The following is a 27,800-nucleotide window of genomic DNA, read 5'->3' on the forward strand; positions in this document are numbered from 1 at the left end:
GATTATCTTGAGGGCTGTGGCATCTTGATGGTGGTCAAGTACCCTCCTTTGTTAAGGAGATATCTCTTAATGGATGGGCTATTTTGGAAGGAGAGAGACAGTTGAGAGTTGGAGCTTTGCCTCCCTGCCCCCCACAGGAGTGCTGGAAAAGATCCAGAGGCCTGGATCTTGCTGCTCTTGCTAATTCATGGGGGATTCCCTTAGCAATCTGATGGGAGCAGTATCTGCTGAAGTTAATGCCGTGAACCTGTATATATGTAGAAGCAAAATCTTAAATGACATAAACAAAACTTGTCTCCAGTGATTATTCCAAGGAAACCAACCCTGAATCCTCTTGGCACTAGGAGGCTGGGCCACGCTTGACAACGAAATCTGACCTTTTGTTTGTATCTGTTTTACCCCACACTCAGACCCCACCTGGCTCCCTAAGGGGCAAAAGTACATGTTGTTTCTATTAGTTGACCTTTGTTTCATATTTGCCCTATATTCTAAAGCAGGATATGCCACTGCCTCAATTTCACAGGCAAGGGGCTATAAATATACAGCCAAGTCTTGTGTTAGATTTTTTTAGAGAGAGAGTGAGCAGTGGACTTGCAGACCATAGATTCCATACGGCATCTTCTGGAAGGAGAAGGGCCTTTGACTTCTGCTGGTGCCATGTAAGATATATCCTACTACCGGGCATTTCCTGTGTTTATTCCTTGATTGTACTCCTGTTGTTTTATAAATCATCCCAAATGTTTATTTAATTAAATTGACATAATCTGAGGAGGAGGGGCTCTTATTTCACCCCATGTTCTACTGCTGTACAATTAATAGCTCATAATTCCTGAAATATTACATCTCTGCGAAAGCCTTCTTGAACAAAAGCATTTTCAGTGAGCACATGAACATCATGATGCTGGGTGCCTGTCTAATTTCAGCTGGCAACTGATTCCAGAGGGTTGGAGCTGCAACACTAAATGTCTGATTTCTAGTCCAAACTAAGCCCACCTCTGGGTCATGCCATGTGGTCAGCAGTGCCCCAACGGAGGAAGGCAGTTGCTGGGCAGCGATATATGGGTGAGGCAGTTCCTTAGCTAATTATCTAATTACTGAAGAACCCCTATTTTTCAAAAGCCAAGCCATGGACCTCTGCAAAGCAGTGTTGGGTTAGCCCCTAATAAGCAAAGGATTTTAGGTACAATAAAAAAACCAGGCTAGGGCTGGTTTTCAACATCCTGATAAATCAGCAGCTAAACAGCATGATATTCCGATATATCACAATGTCTGAAATTGGAGATCAGGCATGGAGATGAGGGAAGCAGCAGCCATGGAGAGGAAGGGGAGTCACCTCCACCTCATGGGGGGGGGATTGGGGGGGGTGGCAGCCAGCGAAGATGCAGTCCGCTGTGTCTGCTGCTGCTTTCCTGCTGACTAAGAAGAGCTGTTCCGCCCTGAAGTGAGGGTGATCAGCTCTTATCCATCAGTGTGAGTGAGGGGAAGGCAGCACCTCACAATCGGCTGCCCAGCTTTCCCTCACGCAAGAAGCGATGTATTGCTGCATATTGCCGTGTCAAAACCGTTACCGCATTGTGATTCAAAACCGATTTTGGCCAATATATTGAAAAACTGCACAGCGCTAAAACAGACCATAAAATTGTGATATCACCATGCAAAAATGATAAAAAATTAGGGGGGGCAGGCAAGGGAACCACTGCCTTAGGTGACTGTCTGGTGCAAAGAGTCAGAACGGTCTCTGAAGTTTTCAAGTCGGTGGCTTCAGTAAATGAGCTGACCCAGAATGTTGGAAGAGAAGCTGCAGAAAGAAATTGAGACATTTTTAAGGGAAAATTGTGGAACAACATTCCCTGCTACCTGGCTAATTTGCTGACTTTTATTGCAGATAATATAATAAATATATGATTAAAAGTACAGTAATAAAGAGAGAAATAGTTTTAAATAAGAATATAATAAATAATAATAATACTTTACTTAATAATCATAAATGGGCATGTTCTCCTATGGACAGAGAGCCACAGAAATAAAACAGACAGATGACTCAAGAGACCCAGAGGTGTGCTTCACCTCGTATGTTTCCGCAGGCAAGGTTTCCGAAACAGAATCTCAATCGCAAATAGCATATTTAAATTATGGATTGCAGTGTGCCTGTCAGAAGACACAAACTGCGCACCTTCTGCCGTGACTCTTGCAGCGTAGGCATGCATGTGACTTGGCCTGGCCTGCCTGTCTTTGCACTGGCATCCGCAGAAGGGTACAGGCAGGGTCAGATGACACAGCCACACATTTAAAGGGAAAGCGGGCAATCCAAGAAGGATTAACAACAGAGCAGAAGCCACCGCAGGGGAAGTGGATGGTGGCTTTGGAAGGGGAAAAGATGCATATTCAGGAAAAAGCAGGAACTGCCATCTTAAACAGTTTGGTTTATATCTGCAAGAAAAGAAAGGCAATTGAAATGTGGGCATGCCTCAGGTTTGGTGTGCTGGGAGAAGCGTGAGTTTCCCTCTAAACTGATGCCATGCACACCCTCCAACCATCTCAGGATGATGACAGGCACAGGAGGAGCCGTCATCTGCAGCCAAGAGATAGAAAGAAAAAATAGATTCTAGGGCCCGCCCTAGCCAGATTCCCTTCTCACCCAGCAGCATGCAAAATTCCCATGTAACAGAGACAACCCTGCCACCAGCTGCCTCTGCCAGCATATTTAGGGCATCATTAAGGCTGCTCAAGTGTGATCAGACTTCTCCGGGAAATGTTTATGGGCAAATGTCACCTATTGTGCTCTTCTGCAATTCCTGTTCCTTTCAAAGAGCCTCATGCAAGGGGACTCCCTAAGGATTGGGCCCCAGATAAATTAGTGCATTGGGTGCAGTTTGGATTTCTCACCTCCTATCAGACTCCACAATCTCTTGGAACAACCCTTCCTGATAATGTCAAAATGTTTTGTTCTGATTATATTTTATGTTTGAAGTTTTTTCCTGGCAATTTTGAAAAACTCAGCCTTAATGCCAAACAAGAAGCAGCTGTAGATTCAGACCAGGTATTATGAGTGCACATACACCAAATGAGCCCTCATGCATGGGACCAGGCACTCCACAGCACAGACTCTTGGTTCAGCTCCAGTGCAGTCACCCACAGTGTAATTTATTGTTCACAAAATCATAACACACTTTCTGAATCAAGAGATGCTTGAAGAAGACCATCTGCAATTCTCAGTCAGCACTGAGCAACTGCTAGCAGAGAATGCAAATTAAAATTGATTTTCAATATGTGGTTATTGTACTAATCAGTTAATGCGCTATTGCTTTCTAATGAGAAATGGTCTGGTATCAGAAGACCACCTTACAGTGAATCAGATCAGGCCAGTAGTCCATTCAGTTGAGGGTCATCATTTTGAGCCAAACCCTGTTCTGACAAGGCTCGTAAGCAGCCTTTACCATGTCACAGAAACCCCCTGAGCATGTGCAGAGTGTGCACATGTCCCTTGGAGAGACAACTTTACCAGATGTTCACATCCCCAGAGGTTGGCCAAGACTGGACAGTACAAATGGCAATGCTGTTTGTCTTCATGACAACATTTACAGGTAGCAGAAGTAGTGCAAGAAAGATTTAATAGTGCCCTAAGTGAAAATGGACTTTCCAGGTGTTTGGTTTTGGTTTCACATGGGTAGGAAGCGTGGGAAGGGAGACAAGAAGGAGGCATATATAAGGGACCTGAGGGTCATCTAGTCCAAACCCCTGCAATGGAGGAATGGCAGCTGAAGCATCCATGACAGTTGGCCACCCAACCTGTGCTTAAAGACCTCCAAGGAAGGCGAGCCCACCACCTCACAACGAGTTTGTTCCACTGTTGAACAGCTCTTACCATCAGAAAGTTCTTCCTGATGTTTAGTCGGAATTTTCTTCTTGTAATTTGAAGCCATAGGTTCGGGCCAAACCTTCCAGAGCAGGAGAAAACAAGCCTGCTCCACCTTCCATGTGACAGTCCTTGATATATTTGAAGATGGCTATCATATCTCCTCTCTGTCTCCCCTTCTCCATGCTAAACATACCCAGCTCCCTCAACCGTTCCTCATAAGGCTTCCTTTCCAGACCCTTCGTCACCCTCCTCTGCACACGTTCCAGCGTGTCAAATTCCTTTTTAAACTGTGGTGCCCAGAACATCAAGTGTGGCCTGACCAAGGCAGAATAAAGCTATTACTCCATATGCTAATTTACTGAGACATGCAAAGTACCAAGCCTTTATAATGCATTTCATTTCAGTTGGCATGGAATATGCTTTGAACTCCATTCATGGAAGCTGCCCATAAAAAAAAAAAGAACTGTGCGTATGCAAATTTGTGGACTTGCAAAGGAGCCTTCCACCTTTTCCCTCATCCATTCTCAAGATGGCAATTAATGCTGGGACATTTCCTTCAGGGTGACCTAGTTTTAATTCTCTCTGCATTACTTCCGGATTATCTTCCTGGAGCTTTTTTTCTATTGGGAGTAGGTAGAATCAAAACACACCATTTGGGACAGGCAACATCAAATCCTGATGTTTACCAATCTATAGGTTATTTCCCCCCAAATGCCAGCATAGATAAGTGTCATTAACTTTATCCATATCCAATTTCCATCTGTGGCATTTAGAGGGAAAGGAGAAACTACCTCTTTCCCATGACTCTTTGTTGATGTCATCGGTTTAATGGAAATTCCTGCGGGGCCCTCCCTTAATCTCAGCTCCACACCTGTTGCAAAGCACACTGAATTTTCCTCCAGGAACAGAAGGTGTCTGTGTTGCTGGGTTTTCACGGGTGGCCCAAGACTCTTGCACTGGAGTGGTTGTTCTTTTTGGAGGAGGGTGTGGTTGCTATTGGTTTTTTAAAATATTTTAGGTCTTGTTGTGATTTATGTGCAAATTGTTCAGTTTGCTTGTGTGTTAATGTTTGATTTATTGCTTATGACTACTTTTGCTATAACGGATACAGGTGGCGCTGTGGTCTAAACCACTGAGCTTAGGGCTTGCCGATCAGAAGGTCAGCGGTTCGAATCCCCTTGACAGGGTGCGCTCCCGTTGCTCGGTCCCAGCTCCTGCCAACCTAGCAGTTTGAAAAGACGTCAAAGTGCAAGTAGATAAATAAGTACCGCTCTGGTGGGAAGGTAAATGGTGTTTCTGTACGCTGCTCTGGTTTCGCCAGAAGCAGCTTTGTCATGCTGGCCACATGACCTGGAAAAACTGTCTGTGGACAAATGTCGGCTCCCTCAGCCAATAAAGCGAGATGAGTACCGTAACCCCAGAGTCGTTCTCGACTGAACTTAACTGTCAGGGGTCCTCCAGCCCATTCTTGTAGGCACCAGGGATGAGCAGCAAACTTCAGGCTCATGGGTCCTACTCCTGCTCTTGGTTAATTGGGAGGCCAGTGAATGTCAAAGTCCAGCAATCAGAGTGTGAAACAGTGTCAGGGGAAGGGCAACATGTGCCTAGAATTAAGGAACAAGGTGCTTCTTAGCATTTGCTCAGCTCAGGGGTGTGTTTTTATCACCAGATCTAAATTTACAGTCCAGTCCCAGACAAAACTCTACTCCTGGTTTCCCCAATAAACTTTCTTCATCTCAACACACACACACACACACACACACACACACCAAAAAAAAAACAAAAAAACCTGTCAGGGGTCCTTTACCTTTTTTTTACTTTTGCTATGTTGTAGTTATGGGTTTTCTTCCATGTTTTCTCTCTTTCTGGCCAAGTATTGTGAGGTTTGTGCTGTAAATATTAAAACAAAAAGGAGAAGAGATCAGCTGACATGAGAGCCTTTTACTCCATTATTGTGCTTTGAAAATGTATCAACAGACTTGCAAATAACTCTACACAATTAAACAATAAAATTTATGCTTGCCTCTGGAAAGCGCCCAGCTTTGATAGTTTATTTAAACAAAGAAATGTGCTCTCTTTGCCCAACTCTGTGAGAATAAAAAGCCCTCTGGCAAGCACCTTTTCTTTTGGTGTGCAAACAGCCTCCAGCAGAAAGAGGGAAAAGAAGTATTTTCTCAGGAGATAATATGATAGCTGGGCTCAGAAAGGAATGGGGACAGGGATAGAAGGCCAGCAACTGCCCTGAGGTCTGGTCCTGGGGGTTCCCTCTGTGTGAGAATGTCTTTTATATCCTTTAAGTCTATGTACATATGCACTGTCTCCTATACGCAAACATTCTGCACTCTCTCGCTCGGTCATTACTATATCTCGTGTTAGACCTTGTGCACGTGATATGTGCATGTAATGGTTACCTTGCTGAACATTAGCAAGTAGCAGGTTGGAACAGACAGCCAGTTTTTGCTATGGAAGGCAGCATCTAATGTAGCACCACTACGACCTATTCATAAAGGAAAGCTTTGCTCTTTTGTGTGCATCTTATTGTATGCAGTGGGGCAATTGTCTCTCCCAAACTCATTATTTTCCTGTTTCGGGTAGGTGATTGAGTCAGGAAAATGATACAGTTGGGGAAATGTTGTGGGGTGACAAGAAATGTGCTTTTTTGCACCCCAGACCTTTGTGACAATGGAGTCTGGTGCAAGTGAGAGAAATCACACCCCATTTCCCCCCAGTTGTAACCTATTTTAAGGGGAATGCAATCAGGAAAATGTGAGAGGACAAAGTCACCTTGCACCAGAAATCTTGGTATGTCAAGCATCATATTAATGTTGCTAAAATCACCAAAGAGTGCGCTTCATGCTGCTCTCTGGTTGGGCCTGCATAACGCACCACAGCTGGAAAGATCAGGGGTCTCAAATACTTCCCAACAAAAAAACATTGTATTCACTGATTCTACACTATGTCTTCATTTGTGAATAGCTGCAGATGTTAGCGAAAGAAGGAATATTACAGTATGTAGAAAGGGGTTGGGGAGGGGGTGAAGAACAAATGTTGTATGTTGCCAAGTGAGTCTGAGAGCATGAGAATAGGAAGGAAAGAACCAGTGGGTTATTTTAGAACTATACCCTAGTGGGCCTTGCAGAGACCTCGCTTTTGCACCACGACAACTTTGCTTCCTGTTAACATCTGCCAAATCATTCACTACAATTTCCTCCTCCTTCAAGCTATATTTTCAGTTCTTGCAGTCATTTAAAAACAGAAAGCAAAATGCCACTGTCCATGGTCTCTTCCCACCGGCAGAAGCTCTTGCACTTTCAGCAGCGTCCTCCTAGGCCCCTCCTGTTCTTCAAAAACGCACATGGGTAATTCCAGTCATTTGTAAACTTTCTGGAATCGCTTCCTTCTGCAGGCTTTCCCTCTCTTTCCAGCTGTGTATGAGCCTCTCCATCTTGTCCTGAAATAACCCTGTCATTCCTGCCCTGGCCTACCCACGTACACAACGCTGCTAGCGCCTGTCAATCCCACTACAGCGTAGGCCCTCTTGCTCCAGGCTTCTGCTCCTCCCCCCTTGAGATTTCTGCCAGTGCCTCTCTCAACTGCTTTCTGCAATTTTGGGCCTCCCCTCAGACTTCTCTGCTATTTTTGCTTTTGGAAACTGCAGCTCTGCCGGTCTTCCTCAGCCCTGAACAGGGATGTCCTGCCAGTACTCTCATCTTGATGAGTTTGAGTAAAAGAAATTCAACTATTTTGTCCTTTTTCTCTGTCTGCTGCATTATTAGTACCCTTCCAGCAGCCTCCTTGATTCTGCTCTCTCTCAGCTGGTGTGGCTCTCAGTGTCAAGAGGCCCAGCAAACTTGTGCAGAAATGCCACCCTGAGTTTCCAAGAGTTGTTTGCAATTTTAAATTGTAACTAAACTATACCCAGAATAGTTTGGATTCAAAGGGTTGCCTAGGGAATTCCTGAGAGATTAAAGTCCTGTGGGTGTTTATTTCCCTGAAGCCTGCTGTGTCCTCTTTCCCTGGCCTACCCAACAAGAGCCGCAGCTGAGGAACACCCTGGTTTCTGGCCCCAGCAAATTTCCCAGAAGACTGGTTTCAGAACTACAAGCCCAGCCAGGTTCTGGATTACACGTGGATCTAGTTCACGCAACCAGCAGATGAGGTAGTAAACCACTTTCTGGACTTGCACAGCTTCAGACTGACTACAAGTAAGGGATAAAATGACTAGATACTCCTCTGTAGGTTTGCTGGGAGGAAATACAGTGGTACCTCGGGTTAAGAACTTAATTCGTTCCGGAGGTCCGTTCTTAACCTGAAACTGTTCTTAACCTGAAGCACCACGTTAGCTAATGGGGCCTCCTGCTGCTGCTGCTGCGCCGCTGCTGCGTAATTTCTGTTCTCATTTTGAAGTAAAGTTCTTAACCTGAAGCACTCTTTCTTCTGGGTTAGTGGAGTCTGTAACCTGAAGTGTCTGTAACCTGAAACATCTGTAACCCAAGGTACCACTGTACCTACATATAGAAAACTAGATGTCAGAGAGAAAGGTGTCTAGCCTTCTTCCTGACATGCTAGTTTTCTGTGTGTGTGGATTTCTGTGTGCAAGTTGAAGCATTCAGTCATGTGATCACATGCCCCTGCAATCTGAGAAGTAGAAGGGAGAGAATCAGATAACTGTGATCTGTACAATCAAGAAAAGGTCATAGCTTGCCACTAGAGATTTCTTCATCATCTTAGTATGTGTGTGAAATGATGACCAAGTCAGAGACACCACAAGAGATAAGCGCATAGCTTATGGCATGACTTAAGGGCCTTCCTTTCTGGCTTTGTCCCTAGTTGTCCCTGTTTCCATGACAACATTGATCAGGAAAAACTGAGCTTGTGGCAAAGATGCTAAATTGGAGCAGCTTCTGAGTTGGAGTGAACAAGGAGGCCTGAAGGACTGAGAAAATGAGACAATAACGTCACGTCTCCCTCGTAAGCACCCCTCTCTGGCCGCATTTAGGAAGTGCTGCAACAACATAATCTCTCTTTTGCTCTGTGGTTTCCTTTCAACTTCCTGAGAGCTTGAAAGGAAGGAGCACCCTGCCCATATGCGGAGAAATGTATAAAGCCCTAAGTACTCAAAACTATGAAGATAAAAAGGTAAAGGTACCCCTGCCCGTACGGGCCAGTCTTGACAGACTCTGGGGTTGTGTGCCCATCTCACTTAAGAGGCCAGGGGCCAGCGCTGTCCGGAGACACTTCCGGGTCACGTGGCCAGCGTGACATCGCTGCTCTGGCGAGCCAGAGCCGCACACGGAAACGCCGTTTACCTTCCCGCCGGTAAGCGGTCCCTTTTTATCTACTTGCACCCGGAGGTGCTTTCGAACTGCTAGGTTGGCAGGCGCTGGGACCGAGCAGCGGGAGCGCACCCCGCCGCAGGGATTCGAACCGCCAACCTTTCGATCGGCAAGTCCTAGGCGCTGAGGCTTTAACCCACAGCGCCACCTGCGTCCCATGAAGATAAAATTATGCAATTGTCAACATAACAAGTTCTGTAAAATATGTGAGTGGTTTTTTTTAAAGGATCTGGAATATTGGTTCCAGTTCTCTCAACATCAATACTGAGGCAGGGAGCTATTATAAATGTTTAAAAAAAATGCTAAATTGGACAATTGACACTACCTCAGTTTTTGTGGATCTTTGAAGTGGATCACTGTGGCGCAATCCATAACAAAAATTTTTTTGTCCTCCCACTGCATGCCTTAGAAGCAAAGTCAGAGCTGTTCTCAGGAATGTGATTTGGAAAGCTGTTGAATGGGAGGGGAATCCTTTTTTTTTTTTACTTTTGAAATTGAGTTTCTGAACTTTGCTGTCGTGTTCAGAAGCAATCAGTCTGCATAGTCTACAATAATTCTATAGTTTATCTAGAACATTATTGAATGCTTTCTCTCAATCAGCTATTGGGGAGATGAAGGAGGCTTTCTCAGGCAGCAGCTTCTGGTCCAGTTAAAGCCCATAAGTTTAGTTATTGAATGTATTATGATACTTTTATAGCTGGGCTGGGGATTTTATTCTGAGCTGCATAGGCCGAAATGCCTTAGCCTGCCTCTGCTAGAGATGAGCTCAAACAAAATATTCCTGCATTGCAGGAGGCTGGACTAGATGATCCTTGGGGTTCCTTCTAACTCTACAATTCTAGGATTCTGTGCCAGAAAGGAGAATATGATATATAAACTGCAGAATCAAAGCAGCTGCAAATTTGCCGGTTTCATCTCCCCTTAGTTTTAACAATCTTTGATTAATCATCCTTTATCTCTTTTATGGTGGCCCCAATGCCAAAGGAATGACAAAATTAGGCCTACTAAAATTGCACAAAACGGGGAGCAACCTTTTGAGTTTTCCAGGGGCAAAATAAATAAAAAAAAATTAATGAAAATGGATCCAGGCTAAATCTGAGGCTGGGACCATTTTAATAGTATCAGTTCCGTAATAGCAATTCCTTAGTGCTCAGGAACTGGGGGAACACTGGCCCGGCCTAATTGTGGAACCTTTTCATTTCTTCCCGGGTTTTTCTCTTCTGTCTCTGATTCTCTCCCTCTCCCCCCCTCCCCTCTTTCTCGCCGAAGCCCAGAATGAGAACCCCAAACTCCTGCTTGAGGGTTTTCGCATTCCCGGAGAAAGACAAGCGGGCCGAGAGGGAGAAATCCTGGAGTGCTGCTCCCTCCGGGCCGACATTTCGGGGCTTGGAAAGTCCTCCGCCCGGGGCGCGCCCCCCGAGAAGCCGGGCTCCAGCCGGACTGGACCAGGGCGGGGGCGGCGCGCCCCGGCCCCGCCCCGCCCGCCCGAAGCTTGAAATAGACCCGCGCGCCGGCCGCCCCGAAGCAGAGCCAGCAGCCAGCAGCCAGCAGCCAGCAGCGAGCAGCGGGGCGGGCGGGCGGCTTGGCGCAGCAGGAAGCGACGTGCAGCAGAGGCGGCGCCCCCGCAGCAGCAGCAGCAGCAGCAGCATCATCAGCATCAGCAGCGGGCGAGGCGCGTGGCGGCTGCGCATCCCGGGAGCATGGAGAGCAAGAAGGTGAGGGCGAGGCCTCGGCGTGGTGGGCTCCGGAGACTGGCCGCGGAACAGGGGCAGGAGGCGGGCGGCGGGGGGACGGGCCGCCGGGCTGCAGGCGGGAAGGGGGAAATTTCGGGAGCTGGGGAGACGCGCCGAAGACCCGCTCCTCCTCCGCGCCTCGCGCAGTGCAAATGAATGACTAAGCCTCGGCCTGCTCCCGGTGCTGAGTGCTCGGCGCAGAGTATTTGGGGTGGCCCTTCTTGGCCGCTTTCCCGCCTGGCGGGGGCCGGGGGGGGCCGGGGGAGGACGGGCAGCACAACTAGCTGCTTCCCTTGAGCGTCCAGGGAAGATACCTGGCGGAGATGCAGGTGGTGGCCGGTGGCTGCTGGCCTGATCCAGGAGGGTGCTTGACAGAGAGTCTCTGCCAAGGTCGTTTAGAGGATGGCAAAGACATGCCCCACTTGGATGCAACAAGTGGTGCCCCTTGGGATCCTGCTCATTGCCCGAGGGGAGCTTGAAGGCCAGAGCATGGGGAAGGGAGAGAGCATGCATGTGCCTGGAGTTGGTGTGGGTTCCACCGTGAGGCTGCCAGGCCGCCCCACCCCCACCCTGAAGTGCAGACATTGCAGAGGGCAAACACTGTTAGATAGTAGCAACACAATTATGCTGGGTGGACAGCAGAGGAGATGTTTTTAGACAAATGTTTCTCATGGATTGCCAAGGCCTCTGCCGTCCTATGGCTTTGCAGTAAGATAAGGAAGCAGCAGAAACCCCACAGTGAAGTAATCCAGATTGTTGCATTTAAGGGCTGCCACAGGACACTCTTGAGATGTCAGCCAATTCAGAGGAGTCTACAGGAAAGCAGAGCTGTAGAAGGAGAAAAGTGAGGCTGCCTAAGGGAGCCTGACCTGTAGGGAGGGGTGGGGGTGCACGTGCACACACTCACGTACATACATGCATGCTATACATGGTTGAACAGAGGACTGGAAGTAGAAGCCTCAGCCCCTTACAATCACTTTGTCTTGTGGCTAGTCTAGGCTGATGTAGTCCTGTGATTCAGTGTGGGCTGGTAGACAGGAAGTCCTTGATTCAAATCTCACATCAGCTATGAGACCAGGGAGCTGGCCTTAGGCAAGCTGGGGCTTCCCATCTGCAAAAGAGATGTGGTAATGACACAGCTTACATTTCTAATGGTGATGTTTACAGAGATGGGAAGGGCTTTCAACACTGGAAAAAGTGCCATATCAGTTGCAATAATCATTTGACTGTTTGCTGGGAGATCTTAACCCTTCACAGCCAGCTTTGGGGTACTTACGTACTGTACATGTTTTTGTGTCTCATGTTTCCCTTTGCATTAAAAGGGCTACTGAGAGGCTACCTAGCCATAAAGGCAGGATATCTGTGTGCCAGGATCCCATCACTACCAAAATTTGTGGAAAACAGGGTGGGGAGATTTAAAGCACAGAAGCTGTAGAAGGTGGGGCCAGGGTGTTTTTTGGTTGTTGTTTTTTGGTGGAGATGCTGGGGGGATGAACTGGGGCAAGGGTGTTGAATCTCTTCGCCACATTCACTGTTTTCTCCAGAGCAATCCTCTCTCCAAAATGGGGATGCCTGACCCATGACAGATTCAGGAAATCTGTTTTGGGAGCACATGAAGTGATGAGGTGCACTTGAGGTTTGTTACAAGTTGGGATGCAGGTATATTTGGGTGGGATATACAGGCTTCAGGGGCTCCCACTGGACTGGGCCCACACATTCTGCTGTGCTGTGTCTCACCTAGTGGCACAAAAGTGGGGTCATGCAGTACCTGTAAGTAGATGGGCACACTTTAAAGGCCTGTGCCCACATATATATATACAGATGTGCAGACATGCATCACGGCTGCCCCTCCACAGCATCCAATCTTTCGCCTCAGATTTCAGCCCCAGAAAGCCTTGGAGAATTCTCCAGTGCTCTCGTCATGTGGTCTGGAACAGAATCCGTGCCTTAATAAAAAACGGTCACAAATATCAAATCACACATCAAATTAAAACAGCCCTCGGAGGGATTGTGCAAGTTGTAGAAGCTTGACAGTAACAGGGAGGGACAGGGAGGTCATCTTTTTATATCTTTTCCAGTAACTACCCCCCCCCCAAACTGTCTGGGGCCTTACCTGTGGCAATTCCAGTGCATGTGCTGGAGGAAGGGCTAAATTGTCTGATCTGTGGGAGATTAATGTTTTAATTTTCTTCCAATCCTGGATAAGGTAAGGAAGAAAAGCTAACAAATCCATTAGCCTGCTTTCCTTTGTCCTTCAGCACAAGCATATTCTGGAAATCCTCAAGGAAGAACTTGTGTGTTGTGTGTTGTGTGTCTGATTTGATTTTTACCCTTTAAGTGCTTGAATGTTTTCTCCCAGACACAAGCTTCACCAGCTGTTGCCTAGGGAGGGAGCCAGCCATTTTGAGGAGTTAACATTTGCAAACAGCCATCAATTCAACAATTTCCCACAAGTGTCTTTTTATTATTCTTCCTTTAAAAAAACATTTGTGGTTGACTTAGCAGTGTGTAATGGAGAGCTGAATGAGAAATATAAACGCTCTTGGATTACAATTTTTCTGTTGGGGTAATGGTTCTCTGTATTTCCTGCACTTTTTTGTAGTGTCTACAAGTTGCATTATTTCCCAAGGAGAATGGATAACTTGGAAAGCATTTCTCATTTTTACTCATTGATTTCTAAGAAACCTTGGATTGAGATTGCTACTTGTTTGCATGGGAAGCCAACTGGGAAAATGTGAATTAACTGTTTTCTCTCCTTCCCTTCTATTGCAGAAGATAACATGCCCGCTTGTCACTGCTGTGTTTGTAGCTGTCATTGGATCTCTCCAGTTTGGGTACAACACAGGAGTCATCAATGCTCCTGCAGCGGTAAGACAGTGGCACATGTGCTGTGGGCTTTTAGGGGCTCCATCGCTATCCTTTCCTCGAGTGGTGATCAGGAAGTTGAGGAAGCCATGAAGGGTACAAGAAGCAGAGGAGAAATAAATGAAATCGTGGGGCACAGAAATGTAGTAGTCATAGAGACAGGGGAGATGAAACTCAAGAACAATTGACACCTGATGTATCCTTAACTATTGTGCATATGAGGAAGAAATAAATATAGGATACAGTCTCTCCGGGAAGGAAGAAGAAGAAGAAGAAGAGTTTGGATTTGATATCCCGCCTTTCACTCCCTTTAAGGAGTCTCAAAGCGGCTAACATTCTCCTTTCCCTTCCTCCCCCACAACAAACACCCTGTGAGGTGAGTGGGGCTGAGAGACTTCAAAGAAGTGTGACTAGCCCAAGGTCACCCAGCAGCTGCAGGTGGAGGAGCGGGGAAGCGAACCCGGTTCCCCAGATTACAAGACTACCGCTCTTAACCACTACACCACACTGGCTCTCCAGGAAGAGTGGTCCGAATCCTCATACCTAAATTCCACCAGCCACACAGGGATTCCTGCTTGATATCTGGTAGTCCAAACAGACAAAGATTGTAAAGCATGGGTGTCACAGTGATGGTAGCGCTAAACCTGCAACCAAACCCCATATTTTGAGGTATTTCCGGTTCAAATTCCTCTGTAGCTGTTAACACCTTTCCAGAAAATGGACTTGTTGTGTGATAAATGTATTGGCCCTTCTTTTTGGTTGCATGGCCCTTCTTTTTGGTTGCATGGGATGCAAAGGTTTCCCCTTAAGAAAGCAGTTCTGTTAGGGGGATATCAGTTTTCCTAGCAACCTATTATTGCTGACCATTGCCTGAAAGTGGTCTCATAAGTACCAGTCATGCCCATGGAATCAGCACGGCTCATCCTGTAAGGAGGGGAAGAACTGGGAAGAAAATCTGGGAAAAACTACAGATTACAACTCATTTCCTGTTTTCTGACCCGGCCCTGAGGAAGGCTTACAAGGGGCGTCATAATGTAAAAGCTGGGTAAGATCAGTTGGTAGAGCACGAGACTCTTAATCTCAGGGTTGTGGGTTCGAGGCCCATGTTGGGCAAAAGATTCCTGCATTTCAGGGGGTTGGACTAGATGACCCTCATGGTCCCTCCCAAACCTATATTGCACACATGCACGTGCGCATGCACACACGTTAGGTGTTTCTGCCCTGCCCTTCAGATTCCCAGGACAGCTTCCAAGAAAATTGGCAAAACTATCAAAAATACACAGAGACAATATACTAAGCGCAGCAAAATCAGCAACATCCCTGCTCTAGGATGGCCAAAACATAAAAACAGCCATACCAGGATTGTTAGTGCTATAAAGAGAGTTTTGTTGCAGTCGGATGACTGAGGTGGGGACAGTGGGAGAAGAGCAGATTTGATGCTTAGAACTGGGGTAAGATTAAATGATTAACCTCCCAGGGACACACATCTTTGGGGATTTTTATTTACAGTATTCCACTCATATCCCACCTTTCCTTCCAAGGAGCTCAAGGGGCAGAAATGGCCCTCCCTCCCTCTCATTTAACCCTCACAACAACCCTGGGAGGTAGGCTAGAGGCAGTGGCTGGCATCCAAGGTCACTCAGTGAGCGACATGGCCTAGTGGTGATTTGAATCTGGGTCTCCCAGGTCCAAGTCCCGACACCCTCAGCATGACACTGGTTGGAGGGGGAAGGAAGGTAGCTGTAATCAATGGAGGACCGCCAGCTGCTGAGTCACAGTGAGGGCACATCTGCTTGAAGGAAGAAAGGCAGGGAGGGAGGGAGGGGGGGCCTGGCGCACAGTGCAGGGCTGAGAGATGCTCTAGTTTCCCTTAAGATTCTCTTCTACTTCAGCCCCCACCTCTGGCTCCAATCCTGTAACTATCACCCCCCTTCCCCTTACAGTTATAATTCTTACCCATCTTTTCTCGATCTTCATATTTTCAGTCTTCATGCAGCAGTAGAGCAAGTAAGAGACCTCAGAATTGCACCATTAGATTAAGAGAGAGAACCGGGGAAGTGTGTGGGTTTGGGTTTTTACAAAATGAATGACTCACTTGTACCATGCGCACCCGAGATCTGAAAATGCAGAAACCACAGGCATCTGTTCTTGCGCTCATGCTTTAGGTCCTGCTGCCATCTGGTGGCAGTGCAGAAGATGGCTGCCTCCTGTCCACTGACCCTGCTGCTCTCTTTCCTCATGTTGACTGGAACCATTTGCACCTGAACACTTTTTCAAATATGTGAAAGGGTGGGTGGGTGGGTTTCTTGTGGCTTTAGTAGTTGTGAGTGCAGAAGATGGAATTTAAGCAGCTATTACCTCCTTTCATGTCTGACTGTATCTGCCAAAAGCCTCTTCTCTTTACAGGAGCAGTGCATGTATATTAGAATGTAGATTTGTATGACTCTTATTAATTAAACATCTGTTTAATTCAGTGGATTGAAAGATAAGGTCCAATATTATGTGATAAAATATACCTGTTTAAAGCTATAAGCCAATGCACTCTTACCTTTGAGAAGCATTTGAGAACTGCTTGCTTGAGATTTGCCATGCCTCAAAAGGAGGCAGTGTCTCCACTCCCCATTTCTTAACTTTTCTAGAATAGTTTTCACTCTTTCTACCTCCAGGGGACATTTTACACGGTGAATTACCTGCAACAGATAAATATTATTTAAAAAAAATAAAAATACCTGCAACAGATTTCCTGTACATTGCAGACATTAGAATGCAGACTCCGTATTGGCCTGACCTATGGCAAGGAGCACGGGGCTTTCAGAAAAGCTTGTCTGCCATTGTGTATGTTCTCGCGGAGTAATTCCTGATTTAAACTTCCAGTAAAGGCAAGGTTCCTTCCTCACTTGCTGTTGGAAAACTACTGCCCTGGAACCGTAAAAGTATTTCTCCTGTCTTGAACCAGATTCACTTAAACATTTTTAGTGAAGTAGGAATGAAATGAAGTGATTTTTAACAATAAGGTTAAAAAGTAATATGCAAAAATGGCTTGATAATTAGATGAGAAATAGAATGATATAATATGTTTAAGATGAAGAACGAAGATAAAACAAGGAGGGAAAAATTTGCTGAATTAACTATTTGAATGGGAATACAAAGGAGGGAGGTGTGAGGAAGTCATGGAAATAAGTAAATGAAATATAAGACAGAGAAAGAGGGATTTGTTTTTAACCTGTTCTTATTTTTCCTTTTTTTTCTGTATTTTGTACTTTTTTTCTTTTTTTGGACTATGTAATTTCTTCTTTTTTTCTTTTTTTTTCCTCTTTTTTTTGGAAATGTCAATAAATATTATTTAAAAAAAACATTTTTAGAAAAGTATTTAACTTTTACACCACTCTATTTTATTTATCAAGAAGCTTTTCTTTTGATTTCTGTTCTCACCTCATTCCTTTAGTACAATTCCAAAGTTTTCTTAACACAATATCCCTGGTATGTGGTTGTAACTCAATACCTATGGAGTGTTTTTTTCTTCTCTCACACACAGGTTATCAAAGAATTTTTTAATGAATCATGGGTAGAGCGGTCAGGCGCCCCAATGTCCGAACCACTGCTAACCTCACTATGGGCACTCTCTGTCTCAATTTTCTCAGTGGGAGGAATGCTTGGCTCTTTCTCTGTTGGACTTTTCGTCAACCGATTTGGCAGGTACGTTGGGGGAACATTCTGGACTACAGAGCAGTTTCCGCCTCCATTTTGAAGAGCAAGAAGGGATAAGAGGACATTATCTCCATTACAGAATGGACAGAGAATTCAATTCCATAATGATCATTGTGTCACACTTTGGGGGAATGCCTAGTATGGAAGTACTAAGAAGGCAACTTGCCCTACCAGAAAGCAAATATGCTTTGGGCAGCATATTTTGGGCAGCATATTTTGCACAGGCAGAGGGGAACAATGGAGCCCAATCCACCAGGAAGAGCTTCTGCACAAGCCTCCTCAAAACGAGTCTGCTTTGTTCTCCAGTGTGGTTTCTTTGCACATGAGAATGTCCCAGTGATGGATTATGACCCATATTAATTAGGGGTGCATGGTGCCACTTGGATTTTCTGTTTAAATAAGTAACACCACTTTGGGCATATTTATATGGAAAAGCGGCATATAAATTGAAATAATGATAAGATTTTTTTCCCTCCTGTGCAGGCGAAACTCTATGTTGCTGGTGAATATTTTGCCCATTTCAGGAGGCATTTTGATGGGCTTCTCCCGAATGGCAAACGCTTTGGAAATGTTTATTGCTGGCCGGCTCGTTGTTGGCATCTACTGTGGCCTCTGCACTGGCTTTGTGCCCATGTATATCAGTGAGGTCTCCCCCACTGCCTTGCGAGGAGCTTTTGGCACACTGAATCAGCTGGGTATTGTCGTGGGCATCCTGGTGGCGCAGGTGAGAATGATTACAAAGCCACGCAGCTAAGTGGTTCATTGGTATTGCTGGAAGGGAGTTAATGACCAGGTCCCAACTCTGTGCACCTGGGAGTAATCCCTGCTGAGGACCGTGGACTGAATTCTAAATTAAACATGCATAAGATGGGTTCAGTTGGCTACTTGGAAAATAGTTTATGGCTAGTTGATAAGGCTGCTGGCTGGGACTGTCTTGTTTGGTTATTGACCTCATGTAAGTTACTCTGGGGGGACGCGGGTGGTGCTGTGGTCCAAACCACAGAGCCTAGGGTTTGCAGTTTGAACCCCCTTGACGGGGTGAGCTCCCGTTGCTCAGTCCCTGCTGCTGCCCACCTAGTAGTTCGAAAGCACATAAAAGTGCAAGTAGATAAATAGGCGGGAAGGTAAGCAGTGTTTTTGTGCGCTGCTCTGGTTTCGCCATGTGGTCATGCTGGCCATATGACCCAGAAAAACTGTCTGCAGACAAATGTCTGCTCCCTCGGCCAGTAAAGCGAGGTGAGTGTCGCAACCCCAGAGCCGTTCACGACTGGACTTAACTGTCAGGGGTCCTTTTTTTAAAAGTTACTCTGGGAGCTTTTTTCAGATTAAAGCTGAATGTGCTTAAAGTAAATGAATGAGGATTCATTCAGGAAAGGGGATGCTACATTACAAAGAATCATTTCTTCCTATTATTGAAACCTGGGTGGAGTTCTGCAGAGGTGGGCTAGGGATCATCAACAAACTACAATTCCTCTTGGGGAAAATCCATGCTTCTTTATGGGAAGCCATAGATGGTTATAAAACGTCTAGTTATGCTGCAAGTAACTTTTCAGTTTATGGGAATATAGCTCATAAGCGTTTTGTCTTGTCTTTCTCTCCACCAACTGCCACAATCAGGTCTTTGGCCTAGATGTCATCCTGGGAACTAAAACTCTCTGGCCATTGCTGGTAGGACTCACCGTTGTCCCAGCCGTCTTTCAGTGTGCAGCACTGCCATTCTGTCCTGAGAGCCCACGATTCCTGCTGATCAACAGGATGGAGGAAGAGAAAGCGCATGCAGGTAACCACCGAGTAATGAAGCAGTCCAATCCCTTGGCTTGCCGCAGCGTAGCCGCTTCATTATCCTTATAGGACAATCTACTCCCTTCCAGAAGCTATAAGCGGAATTGCAACTTAACAGGCCACACACTCCCATCACCTTTCTTGTGTACGTCTCATAATGTTCTGTCCGCACAATGAAGTATAGACAAAGGTACCACCCACTTGAGCAGCCATTTTTTTAAAAAATGGCATTTTATTGATTAAATGCTGGTTACTGAGGCAGCATGATTTTAAAACTGATTTTCAAAATCAGCACTATGATGCTTTTTCATCTGAGTGCTACTGCATAAATAATTGTAATTTTTAAAAGAATTAGCCAAAAACATTAGTAAAACATTAAAATGGGAGCCATTGGAAAGATAATAGGTTCACCTGCCAAACTGTCACTATCCACATCAAAACCACACCTCTAGAAGGTAGCATCGAGAACCACTAACACCTGCCGCGATTGCTGTATTGTTAGATTCTTTTCTCTAATTATCGTATTTTCTGAGAAAAATCTGATTGAGAAAACAGCACAACGAAAACATAGAAGCATGGAAATCCTGGCTGGCCCTTTCAATTCCTCTTTGTCTTGTCTTCTCCAAAACTTGAACTGGACTCAATCAAGTTGTTTTGTGGGTTGTGTGAATGGTATCTGTTTTACAGAGGGACTTAAGATACCCAGAATATTCCTGAGTCTTGCCATAAGGTTTGCTTCTGTGCCAGTACCTGCCTGCAATGGGAAAATGCAGAAACATGAGTAGAAAAAGGAAAGTCTGAGTGTTACCCATGGGATTTCTTTGGGAATTCCTTCCTGGATCTGTGAGGGTATCAACTTGCCTCATAGATGAATGGAAGCATCTCCAGGTGTGGGAGATCTCCTCCTAATTACAGTCGTTGACATGTTATAGCAGGCATGGCCAAACTTGGCCCTCCAGCTGCTTTGGTACTCCCATCATCCCTAGCTAACATGACCAGTGGTCAGGGATGATGGGAATTGTAGTCCCAAATCAGCTGGAGGGCCAAGTTTGGCCATGCCTGTGTTATATCTCTCTCAATGTACATGAGAGAACAATGCCATAAGCAAGAGAAACTGTCCCCTACTGAGAATTTGAATTTAGCCAATGGAGAAAGCAACAAGGAAAAGTGGAGAGAGAGTCAAGAGGCACCAAGAGATCTGTATTTGTGAGCAAATAATACAGTTAAAAATACTTTGATTTTGTTAAAGTTGGTGATGAGGATTAATGGGTTAGACCAAAGGCCAGTTAACCTTATGAGCTGAGCAGAAGAATAGACTAGGGAGCTGGCTTCATTGTCACAAAGAAGTGAACTCTCAGGGTAGGATGACATTATCACTGTCAACGTTGTGCATAATTCAGATGTTTGATTCCTCCTGCCAGTTCTCCAGAAGCTCCGTGGAACCCAAGATGTGTCGAGTGATATTCAGGAGATGAAAGAAGAGAGCGCCAAGATGTCTCAAGAGAAGAAAGTGACCATTCCGGAGCTCTTCCGTTCCCCCAGCTACCGCCAGGCCATCATCATTGCCATTGTGCTTCAGCTCTCCCAGCAGCTGTCCGGCATCAATGCAGTAGGTTACCTTCTTCTTCCATTCCCTGAGTGCTTTTCTCTTGCAGCCAAATACTTTTGCCATGCAGAAGGAGGCGGCCATGTTCTAAATTGCTGGCCTTGTGGATGGGCCAGTTCCTGTTGGAACTCATATTTGAAGCAGAGAATAGTGATTATGGGCTTGTAGGAGAACCTTAGTCACAGTAACTGAGGCCCCAGTCACTGGATATAAAAGTAGGAACAGCTGCAATCTACGTGAAAGGACTGTTATGAGGCTTAAAGATAGCAGGGAATTTTGTTGCCTGCCCTCAATCTTAGCAACAGTTAAGCAATGCAGTGGTCAATCCTGTGCACACTTACCTGGGCAGAATTCCCATTATACTCAGTGAGATTTGCTTCTGAGTCAATAGGCACCAGGCAAAAACGTTCCTTTATAACCAGGCCTTTGGTTGACATCCTATGCCCTTTTAAAATGTGGCTGTTTCTTTGGGGGGGGGGTGTTATTGGGTTGTTGTTATATTTTGATTACATAGTGGTTTTTATGTTGACCTTTTCTGTGAACCACCCTGAGACCTCTGGGTATAGGGTGGCATATAAAATGAATAAATAATAATGAATAATAATAAGATAGACGTTGAATTTCCCTGCTTAACATTAAGAACAAGGTGAGCTCCAGACACCAGCAGTGACAAATATTTATCTGCCTGTAGGTCTTTTACTATTCTACTGAGGTTTTTGAAGATGCTGGAGTGAAACAGGCGGTGTACGCTACCATTGGTGCCGGTGTGGTCAACACCATCTTTACAGTTGTATCAGTAAGTAGTCTTTGGCAACATGGCATTCATGTACTTTATAGCTGAGTCAAAGTCTCCCCTCTCCTTCCCTTTATATTTATCTTTATATCTAGAACAATAGGGAGGGAGGTAAATATATGGCTAGAATTCAAGGTGGGTAGTCAGTCCTGCAACCCTGTGCTTAATTGTTCTCCCCACTGGGCGACATTTTCTTTTCGAAACAGGGAGCGTTGCTTCCTTCGCCTTCCTTCTTTCCCGATTGTGTTGCCCTGAGGCCAGATCTGCCTGTGGGCAGGAGGCAGTTTCCTAGTTTGTCCCTGTCATGAGAGAGGATGGAATGCTGCCGCTGCTGCTGCTGCTGCTACATGGGGAATAACAGGGTCGCCCCTGTTTGTGTTCCTCCCCACCCCCACAAGCACGGAAATGTTTCCCAGCTGTAGAACAGCAAACTCTGAGGTGGCGTTTCTTGTCTTAACCAAAGTGACTTCAGATATTATAGCAGTACTACTTCAGCTATGAGTTTTAATTCAGTTCGTCAGTTGGCCTTTGTTCTCATTGGTTATCAAAGTAGAAAATGAAAAGGGTAGTTGTTTTTTATATATTTGAATGGTCTATCTTTATATATATTAAAAATGACTGGTAGTCTTTGCTTATTAAAGTGTTAGGGTACTGTTTCAGGGTTGGGGGATGGAGAAGAGATTTCAGTTAAGTTGGGATGCAAATTCACAGGACACTTCACCAGCCGGATGGTTGTTATGATCATCATTCAATAACAAAAAGTAGCAAAGGTAAAGGTACCCCTGATCATTAGGTCCAGTCGCGGACAACTCTGGGGTTGTGCGCTCATCTTGCTCTATAGGCTGAGGGATCCGGCGTTTGTCTGCAGACAGCTTCCAGGTCAGAGCAGCACACTGAAATGGTGTTTACCTTCCCGCCAGAGCGGTACCTATTTATCAAAAGCACATGATGTGCTTTTGAACTGCTAGGTGGGCAGGAGCAGGGACCAAGCAAGGTCAGAACCACTGACCTTCTGATTGGCAAGCCCAAGGCTCTGTAGTTTAGACAAACTCTGAAGAGGAGGCGGCGCTTAAGTTTGGGGAGAGCGCTTGCCACCAAAAGCAACATTTTATTTTTCTTTCCATTTTCCAGCTCTTCCTTGTAGAGCGTGCAGGCCGCAGAACACTCCATTTGATTGGCTTAGGAGGCATGGCCATCTGTGCCGTCCTCATGACTATTTCCTTGGCATTGAAGGTAAGCCGTCACCATCCCTGCTTCCTGGTGTGTCCGCAGTGTCTTTGGGGTCAAAACGGATCAGGCATACATGCAAGTGTAATGAAAAGAAAGGAAATGGCTTGCAGGTTGGAATCATTATAATAGTATTGCAGCTGATTTCTCACAGGCCAGGATGTACACTAGTCCACTAGCAAGCAAGGCAGCCACAACCAGATCACCCTTATTTTGGAGGTCATGGTTCCCCCCCTCCCCTTGTTGTCCTCACAACAACCCAGAGGCTGAGAGGCAGTGACTGGGCCCAAGGTCACCCAGTGAGCTTCATGGCTGAGTGGGGGTTCAATCCCTGGTCTCCCAGGTCCTAGTCCAACCCTCTAACCATTGCTGGTTCTCATAGGTGCGCTAGCTGTGTATTTGCTTCAGGCTATTGCTTCTCACAGGGCTGGCTCAAAGGTTTTTTGCAGGGAGAAATTGCAGCTCGCTTGCACCTGGATTCAGATCTAGTCTTGAGTCAGGAAATCTGGCGGCTGGGTTTTTCTTTCTTAGCTTCAGGCCCCTTTCTGTAAAATATAAATGAAAATGAACCAGATACAGATACAGACTCTAAAATACTTTGCAAGACACAGGCATGTTTGCACTCTTCTGTCTCAAATCTGCCTACTTCTGTTAATTCTCTTTCTCTTTGTAACAGGGCATTGTATCCTGGATTGGCTATGTCAGCGTTGTTGCCACGTTAGCCTTTGTGGCTCTCTTCGAAATTGGCCCTGGCCCAATCCCCTGGTTCATTGTCTCTGAATTATTCAGCCAGGGGCCTCGTCCCGCAGCTGTGGCTGTGGCTGGCCTTTCCAACTGGACGTCCAATTTTCTTGTGGGCATGCTGTTTCCGATCCTAAAGGTAAGAGAGTTGCTTTGAGCAATGTATCACGATCTGTGTATTGGGTAGTTAACAGTATTGCCAAATCACAATGTCAGGCTCCTGTCCCAAGGAGTTCTCAGTCTAAAATTGAATAGAATGAGAAAGGTCAGAGGGCAAGCAAGGGCACTGAGAGGTGAAAATGAGCAAACAAGTGTTTGTCACACTTGAGAATAGTAGTTTAATGAATGGTTTGCTGGTGTGATAACATTTGGGAAAGTGTTTTCTTTGCAGCTTCCAAGGATTAAAATAGGCTTGCATTGGCATGATACACGCCCGGTTGTGCAGGATCCCCATGCAGAGCCTGGAATTTGGCCTATACATACTGCATGAATGGGAATGAGAGGGAGAGTGGAGAAAGAGGTTTCTAGATGCCCTGACCTGTCATCCCTTCTCCTATTGGTTGCTCAGTTAGCAGCCACACACACAGGTCAACTTGGGCCAAAGCTCTTTGCTTTTCTTGTGAACCCTCAAGTGGCCAAGTACTCCTGGTCTGAAAAATGCCGCAGTGGGAAGGCTTCCTGCCACAGGGCATGTAACAGGGCATGATGTAGGAGAGCTAGTGAGAAGCATGATGGACCCCATAGCTATGTTTTTAATTTCAGGCCTGTGACCTTACTGAGGTATATAACTCTTTCTCTTTTCTCCCTCGCAGAATGTTCTCAAACATTATGTTTTCCTCATCTTTGTTGGTTTCCTCATCTTCTTCTTCATCTTCACCTTCTTTAAAGTCCCTGAGACAAAAGGCCGGACTTTTGAAGAGATCTCCAGTGGCTTTGAAAGGAGAAGAGAGGATGGTATTCTTCCAGCAACCATGGAAAAGGGGCCAATGGTGGAACTGACTAGCATACAGCCCACTAAAGATGTTGCACCAAATATTTAACAATGTTCTGTTCTTGACACTTTCTCGGTTCTGAGGATAATCCTCACAGGGGGGAAGCAGAGATACTTTTTTAATTGCTGCTATTTCTTCATTTCCCCGTCAGCCTTTCCTTGTGTGCCAAGACTCTTGTCACATGCTAAAACAAGTTAAATGCAGGGAAACCTGCCTTGCTTACAGTGCTGGAAGGCAATACGGCTTTATCATTCTCCCTACATTGCTCCTTTCCCTGTCACTCATTCATAGAGACCTAAGAAATGGCTCCCTCCCCCGCCTCTATTTAATACATTCTCCTGCATCATTATATGGGGCTAACCCTCTATAAGGGGGTTCTGGTCATTTACAGCTTTGAAGTAAATTATTTTCCTGTAAGTGAACTGATGGCTTCTCCTATGGTCCTTCTCTTGCCAGAGTGTTTTCTACAGTGTGGATGTGGGGAATGGCTGCCCAGAATTATTTAAATCATGGGTGAGCATGGGAAAGAGCTATTTATTTCATCAAATGGGAGTTTGCTTCATCTTCGGGAAATAGGGATAAAGAGAAAAGTCCCGCCCCCTTTTGTACTATTCAAGAAAAATTGTTTACTAGAGTTTATTTATTCCTGTGTCATTTTGCTTGTAAATATTTTTATGTAAAATAGAAGGAAATGTGGACTGGGAATCACTATGACTGTCAAAGCATTTTGGTGGTAGGCAGTGAAATACCAAAGAGGAAAAGGTCACTCTGTAGGTGGTGTACGGTCCTGCGGAGATTGTGCTTATCACTTTTTAAGGGTCTTTGTGCCGTTAGGAAAACTGAGCCTTGGAGAGAACAAGCCTGTAGTTCTATGGACGCTTCTGTGCTTGCCAGACTATTTGGTGAATGTGTTGAATACCTGTTGTTAAGTATTACTTGAACATTGTAATGATAAAGTAAAGAAGGCATTGCAACTTGATGGATTCAGTCATCCCATTTCCAGCTTATAGGCTGGAGGCCATTTCTTGTAGTGATTTTTTAAAGACATGAATGAATGTCCTGTGGCTGCTAATGTGTGAACGAATTATTCAGGAAGGGGGACATAAATGTCTTATTTCGAGACCCATCCAGTCTTTATAGACATCAGTATTTGTAGGGTCTCCTAATTTGCATTTGCAATATGAGAATTGAACCTTTCTGTGAGGGCAACCACCTCACACTTTGCACTAGTGAGAAGTGAAAAACCATCTCCAGCCATCTCTGGAGGCCTCTCTGTAGGTTCCCCTGCATTCCTCTTCTTTTCGAAGTAGACACAATTCTGTATCACATTTTCAAGCATATTAGGATCCTGGAATTCACAGTGTCTCTTAAAGGCGTTGTGGCAGTCATGATAGTTTAGTGGTTTGTTCTGTCTCTCCGTCTCTTTTTTTAAAAAGAGTAACACAACAGATGGTATTTATGAAATTGAAACGAAACTAGTTTCCCAAAATGTATTTTTGTAATTAATTATTTTATTATTAAATGAAGTATGTGGCAATTTATTGACAAGAAATAGCTTTGGGCTGCAGACGATAGAATGTAGGAATAGAGACTAAAGCTACCAATACTGGATACTAAAAAGTTGTAACCCCATTTATCTGAAGAGCCTGAGATCTCAAATATTTGTTAGCCAGAACTAGGGCTTATTTTACTTGAGATTTCGCTAACTCTCGTCTTGCGGGGAATGTTCTGTTACAGGTACAGATATATGACGTAGTGCAATATGCTAGCATTATGTTTGTTTTAATTCATTCCACTTGAAGAGGAAGCCAGTATGTATTCATGATCTCTTCCCTGTTCATGCTCATTAACCCAGTGGGACAATGTCCATACTCTGTGACTGCATGGGAAGATGTCTACCCCATAATCTTAAACCAGTAGTAAAAATAATACTGCCTCCCTCACCTCTCCAGGGGAACCCTGGGAACTATTGCTTTGTGACATCATCCCTAGTATGATGTGGTCTTCCTTGGGGCATTGAACTTTGGGAGGTTTTGAAGGAAGTGAGTGTCTACTGTCTTGGGAGTACCTGTTACATTCATAGCTTGGAAGAGCCTCACTTCCAGAACAACTGAAAAGAGATTGTCATAAACACTGGAAATTGTTACCATCCGTTTATATTGATTATTGCGAATTATCTTCATGTTGCTTCCTTTTGCTGCTCAGCCTGTTACAAAAAACTCTTGAGGGTAATGAGATGGTGGTTGCAGTAGGATGCCTGCAATCACCCTGAAGCAAGAGGGAGACTGGCAGTCCCCAAACCTTCCCTCATGGCTTGAAACATTTGGCATCCATTAAAGGCATGAATAGCCTGTTCTGACACAATCTCCTTGGGCTTCCAAGATGGATGGAAGCCTCTTTTTGTGCAGCAGAAGAGGAGAGGCAGCTTCAAGTGTCAAGCATTGTGGTTACACTCTTTTAAAAATCCATAATTTCTTTACCCAAATATCTATCCCCTCACATCCACTCCCCATTTTTGGATCCTGCTTTCTTTTACTTTTTTTGAGTTCACACTTTTTTATTTTTTGACCTTCAGTCCCCCCCCCCTTCCAAATGGGGTGGCAAAAGCATTCCTGACCTTGCATTCCACACTTCGTGCAATGCCTTGGGTTGAAATTGTGTAACTCACTTGTTCCTTTTTGTTTTCTGTACTGTGAATATTTCCAGTGGGTTTTATAATTTTTGTTATTGTGAATGTGTTGGATGTTTTTAAAATAAAAGGTTTCGGTGGAAATACTGCATACCTGTGTGTCTAATTTCTAGCTTTGTAATTTCTCCCCATGAGGCAACAAACAGCAATGTAGTTCTACTAACATTTAACCTTTTCATACAGATTCAAACCCTGCAGATCATTCCTGGACTTCCCATGCAGCAACCTGCAAAATCACTTAGACCCTGCAGATCTTCCACTCCACATCAAAGCTCTTCCTTTGCACTGATCATTTCTGCAGACCTTCCTTGCCTCCCTACTGCATTTTCCTTCCTGCTGTCCCTGGCGGCTCATACAGACCTCTACATTTCTTCTACAAGCAGGACAGGAACACCCTCCTTTCCCCGCCTCTGACTGGGTCTCTGCATCATCCAGCCTGCTTGTGTGGCCCTCGGCAGAGCAAAGCCAG

General features: G+C 45.2%; 1 protein-coding gene and 1 long non-coding RNA gene across 3 annotated transcripts; one reads left to right on the plus strand and one right to left on the minus strand.

The window, feature by feature from the left end:
- The first annotated feature begins 541 nt into the window (after positions 1-541).
- Positions 542-27,422, plus strand: LOC307224631 (solute carrier family 2, facilitated glucose transporter member 3-like). Of its 2 annotated transcripts, XM_079991637.1 has the most exons (11): positions 542-659; positions 8,690-8,830; positions 13,701-13,796; positions 17,329-17,489; positions 17,985-18,225; positions 19,119-19,281; positions 20,705-20,892; positions 21,581-21,685; positions 22,814-22,915; positions 23,586-23,789; positions 24,463-27,422. In XM_079991637.1, exons 4-11 carry the CDS (start codon positions 17,380-17,382, stop codon positions 24,688-24,690), a joined length of 1,341 nt encoding a protein of 446 aa, XP_079847763.1. In that variant the 5' UTR covers positions 542-659; positions 8,690-8,830; positions 13,701-13,796; positions 17,329-17,379; the 3' UTR covers positions 24,691-27,422. The 2 variants fall into 2 exon arrangements, with proteins under 2 accessions (XP_079847763.1, XP_079847762.1); XM_079991636.1 differs by lacking the exons at positions 542-659; positions 8,690-8,830 and adding an exon at positions 10,760-10,910.
- Positions 1,573-4,941, minus strand: LOC307224700. The gene is made up of 3 exons (XR_013842700.1): positions 3,866-4,941; positions 2,068-2,430; positions 1,573-1,798 (listed from the first exon to the last, which is right to left on the minus strand). It is a non-coding gene; the product is annotated as an uncharacterized lncRNA (long non-coding RNA).
- Positions 27,423-27,800: the final 378 nt, after the last annotated feature.

The sequence above is a fragment of the Podarcis cretensis genome (genome assembly GCF_951804945.1).
Source record: "Podarcis cretensis genome assembly, chromosome: 9".
Taxonomy (NCBI): Eukaryota; Metazoa; Chordata; class Lepidosauria; order Squamata; family Lacertidae; genus Podarcis; species Podarcis cretensis.

Coding starts and splice junctions, on each gene's coding strand:
- LOC307224631 (XM_079991636.1), top strand. Junction 20,893..21,580: donor AGCTGTCCGGCATCAATGCA/GTAGGTTACCTT, acceptor ATCTGCCTGTAG/GTCTTTTACTATTCTACTGA. Junction 22,916..23,585: donor CTATTTCCTTGGCATTGAAG/GTAAGCCGTCAC, acceptor TCTTTGTAACAG/GGCATTGTATCCTGGATTGG.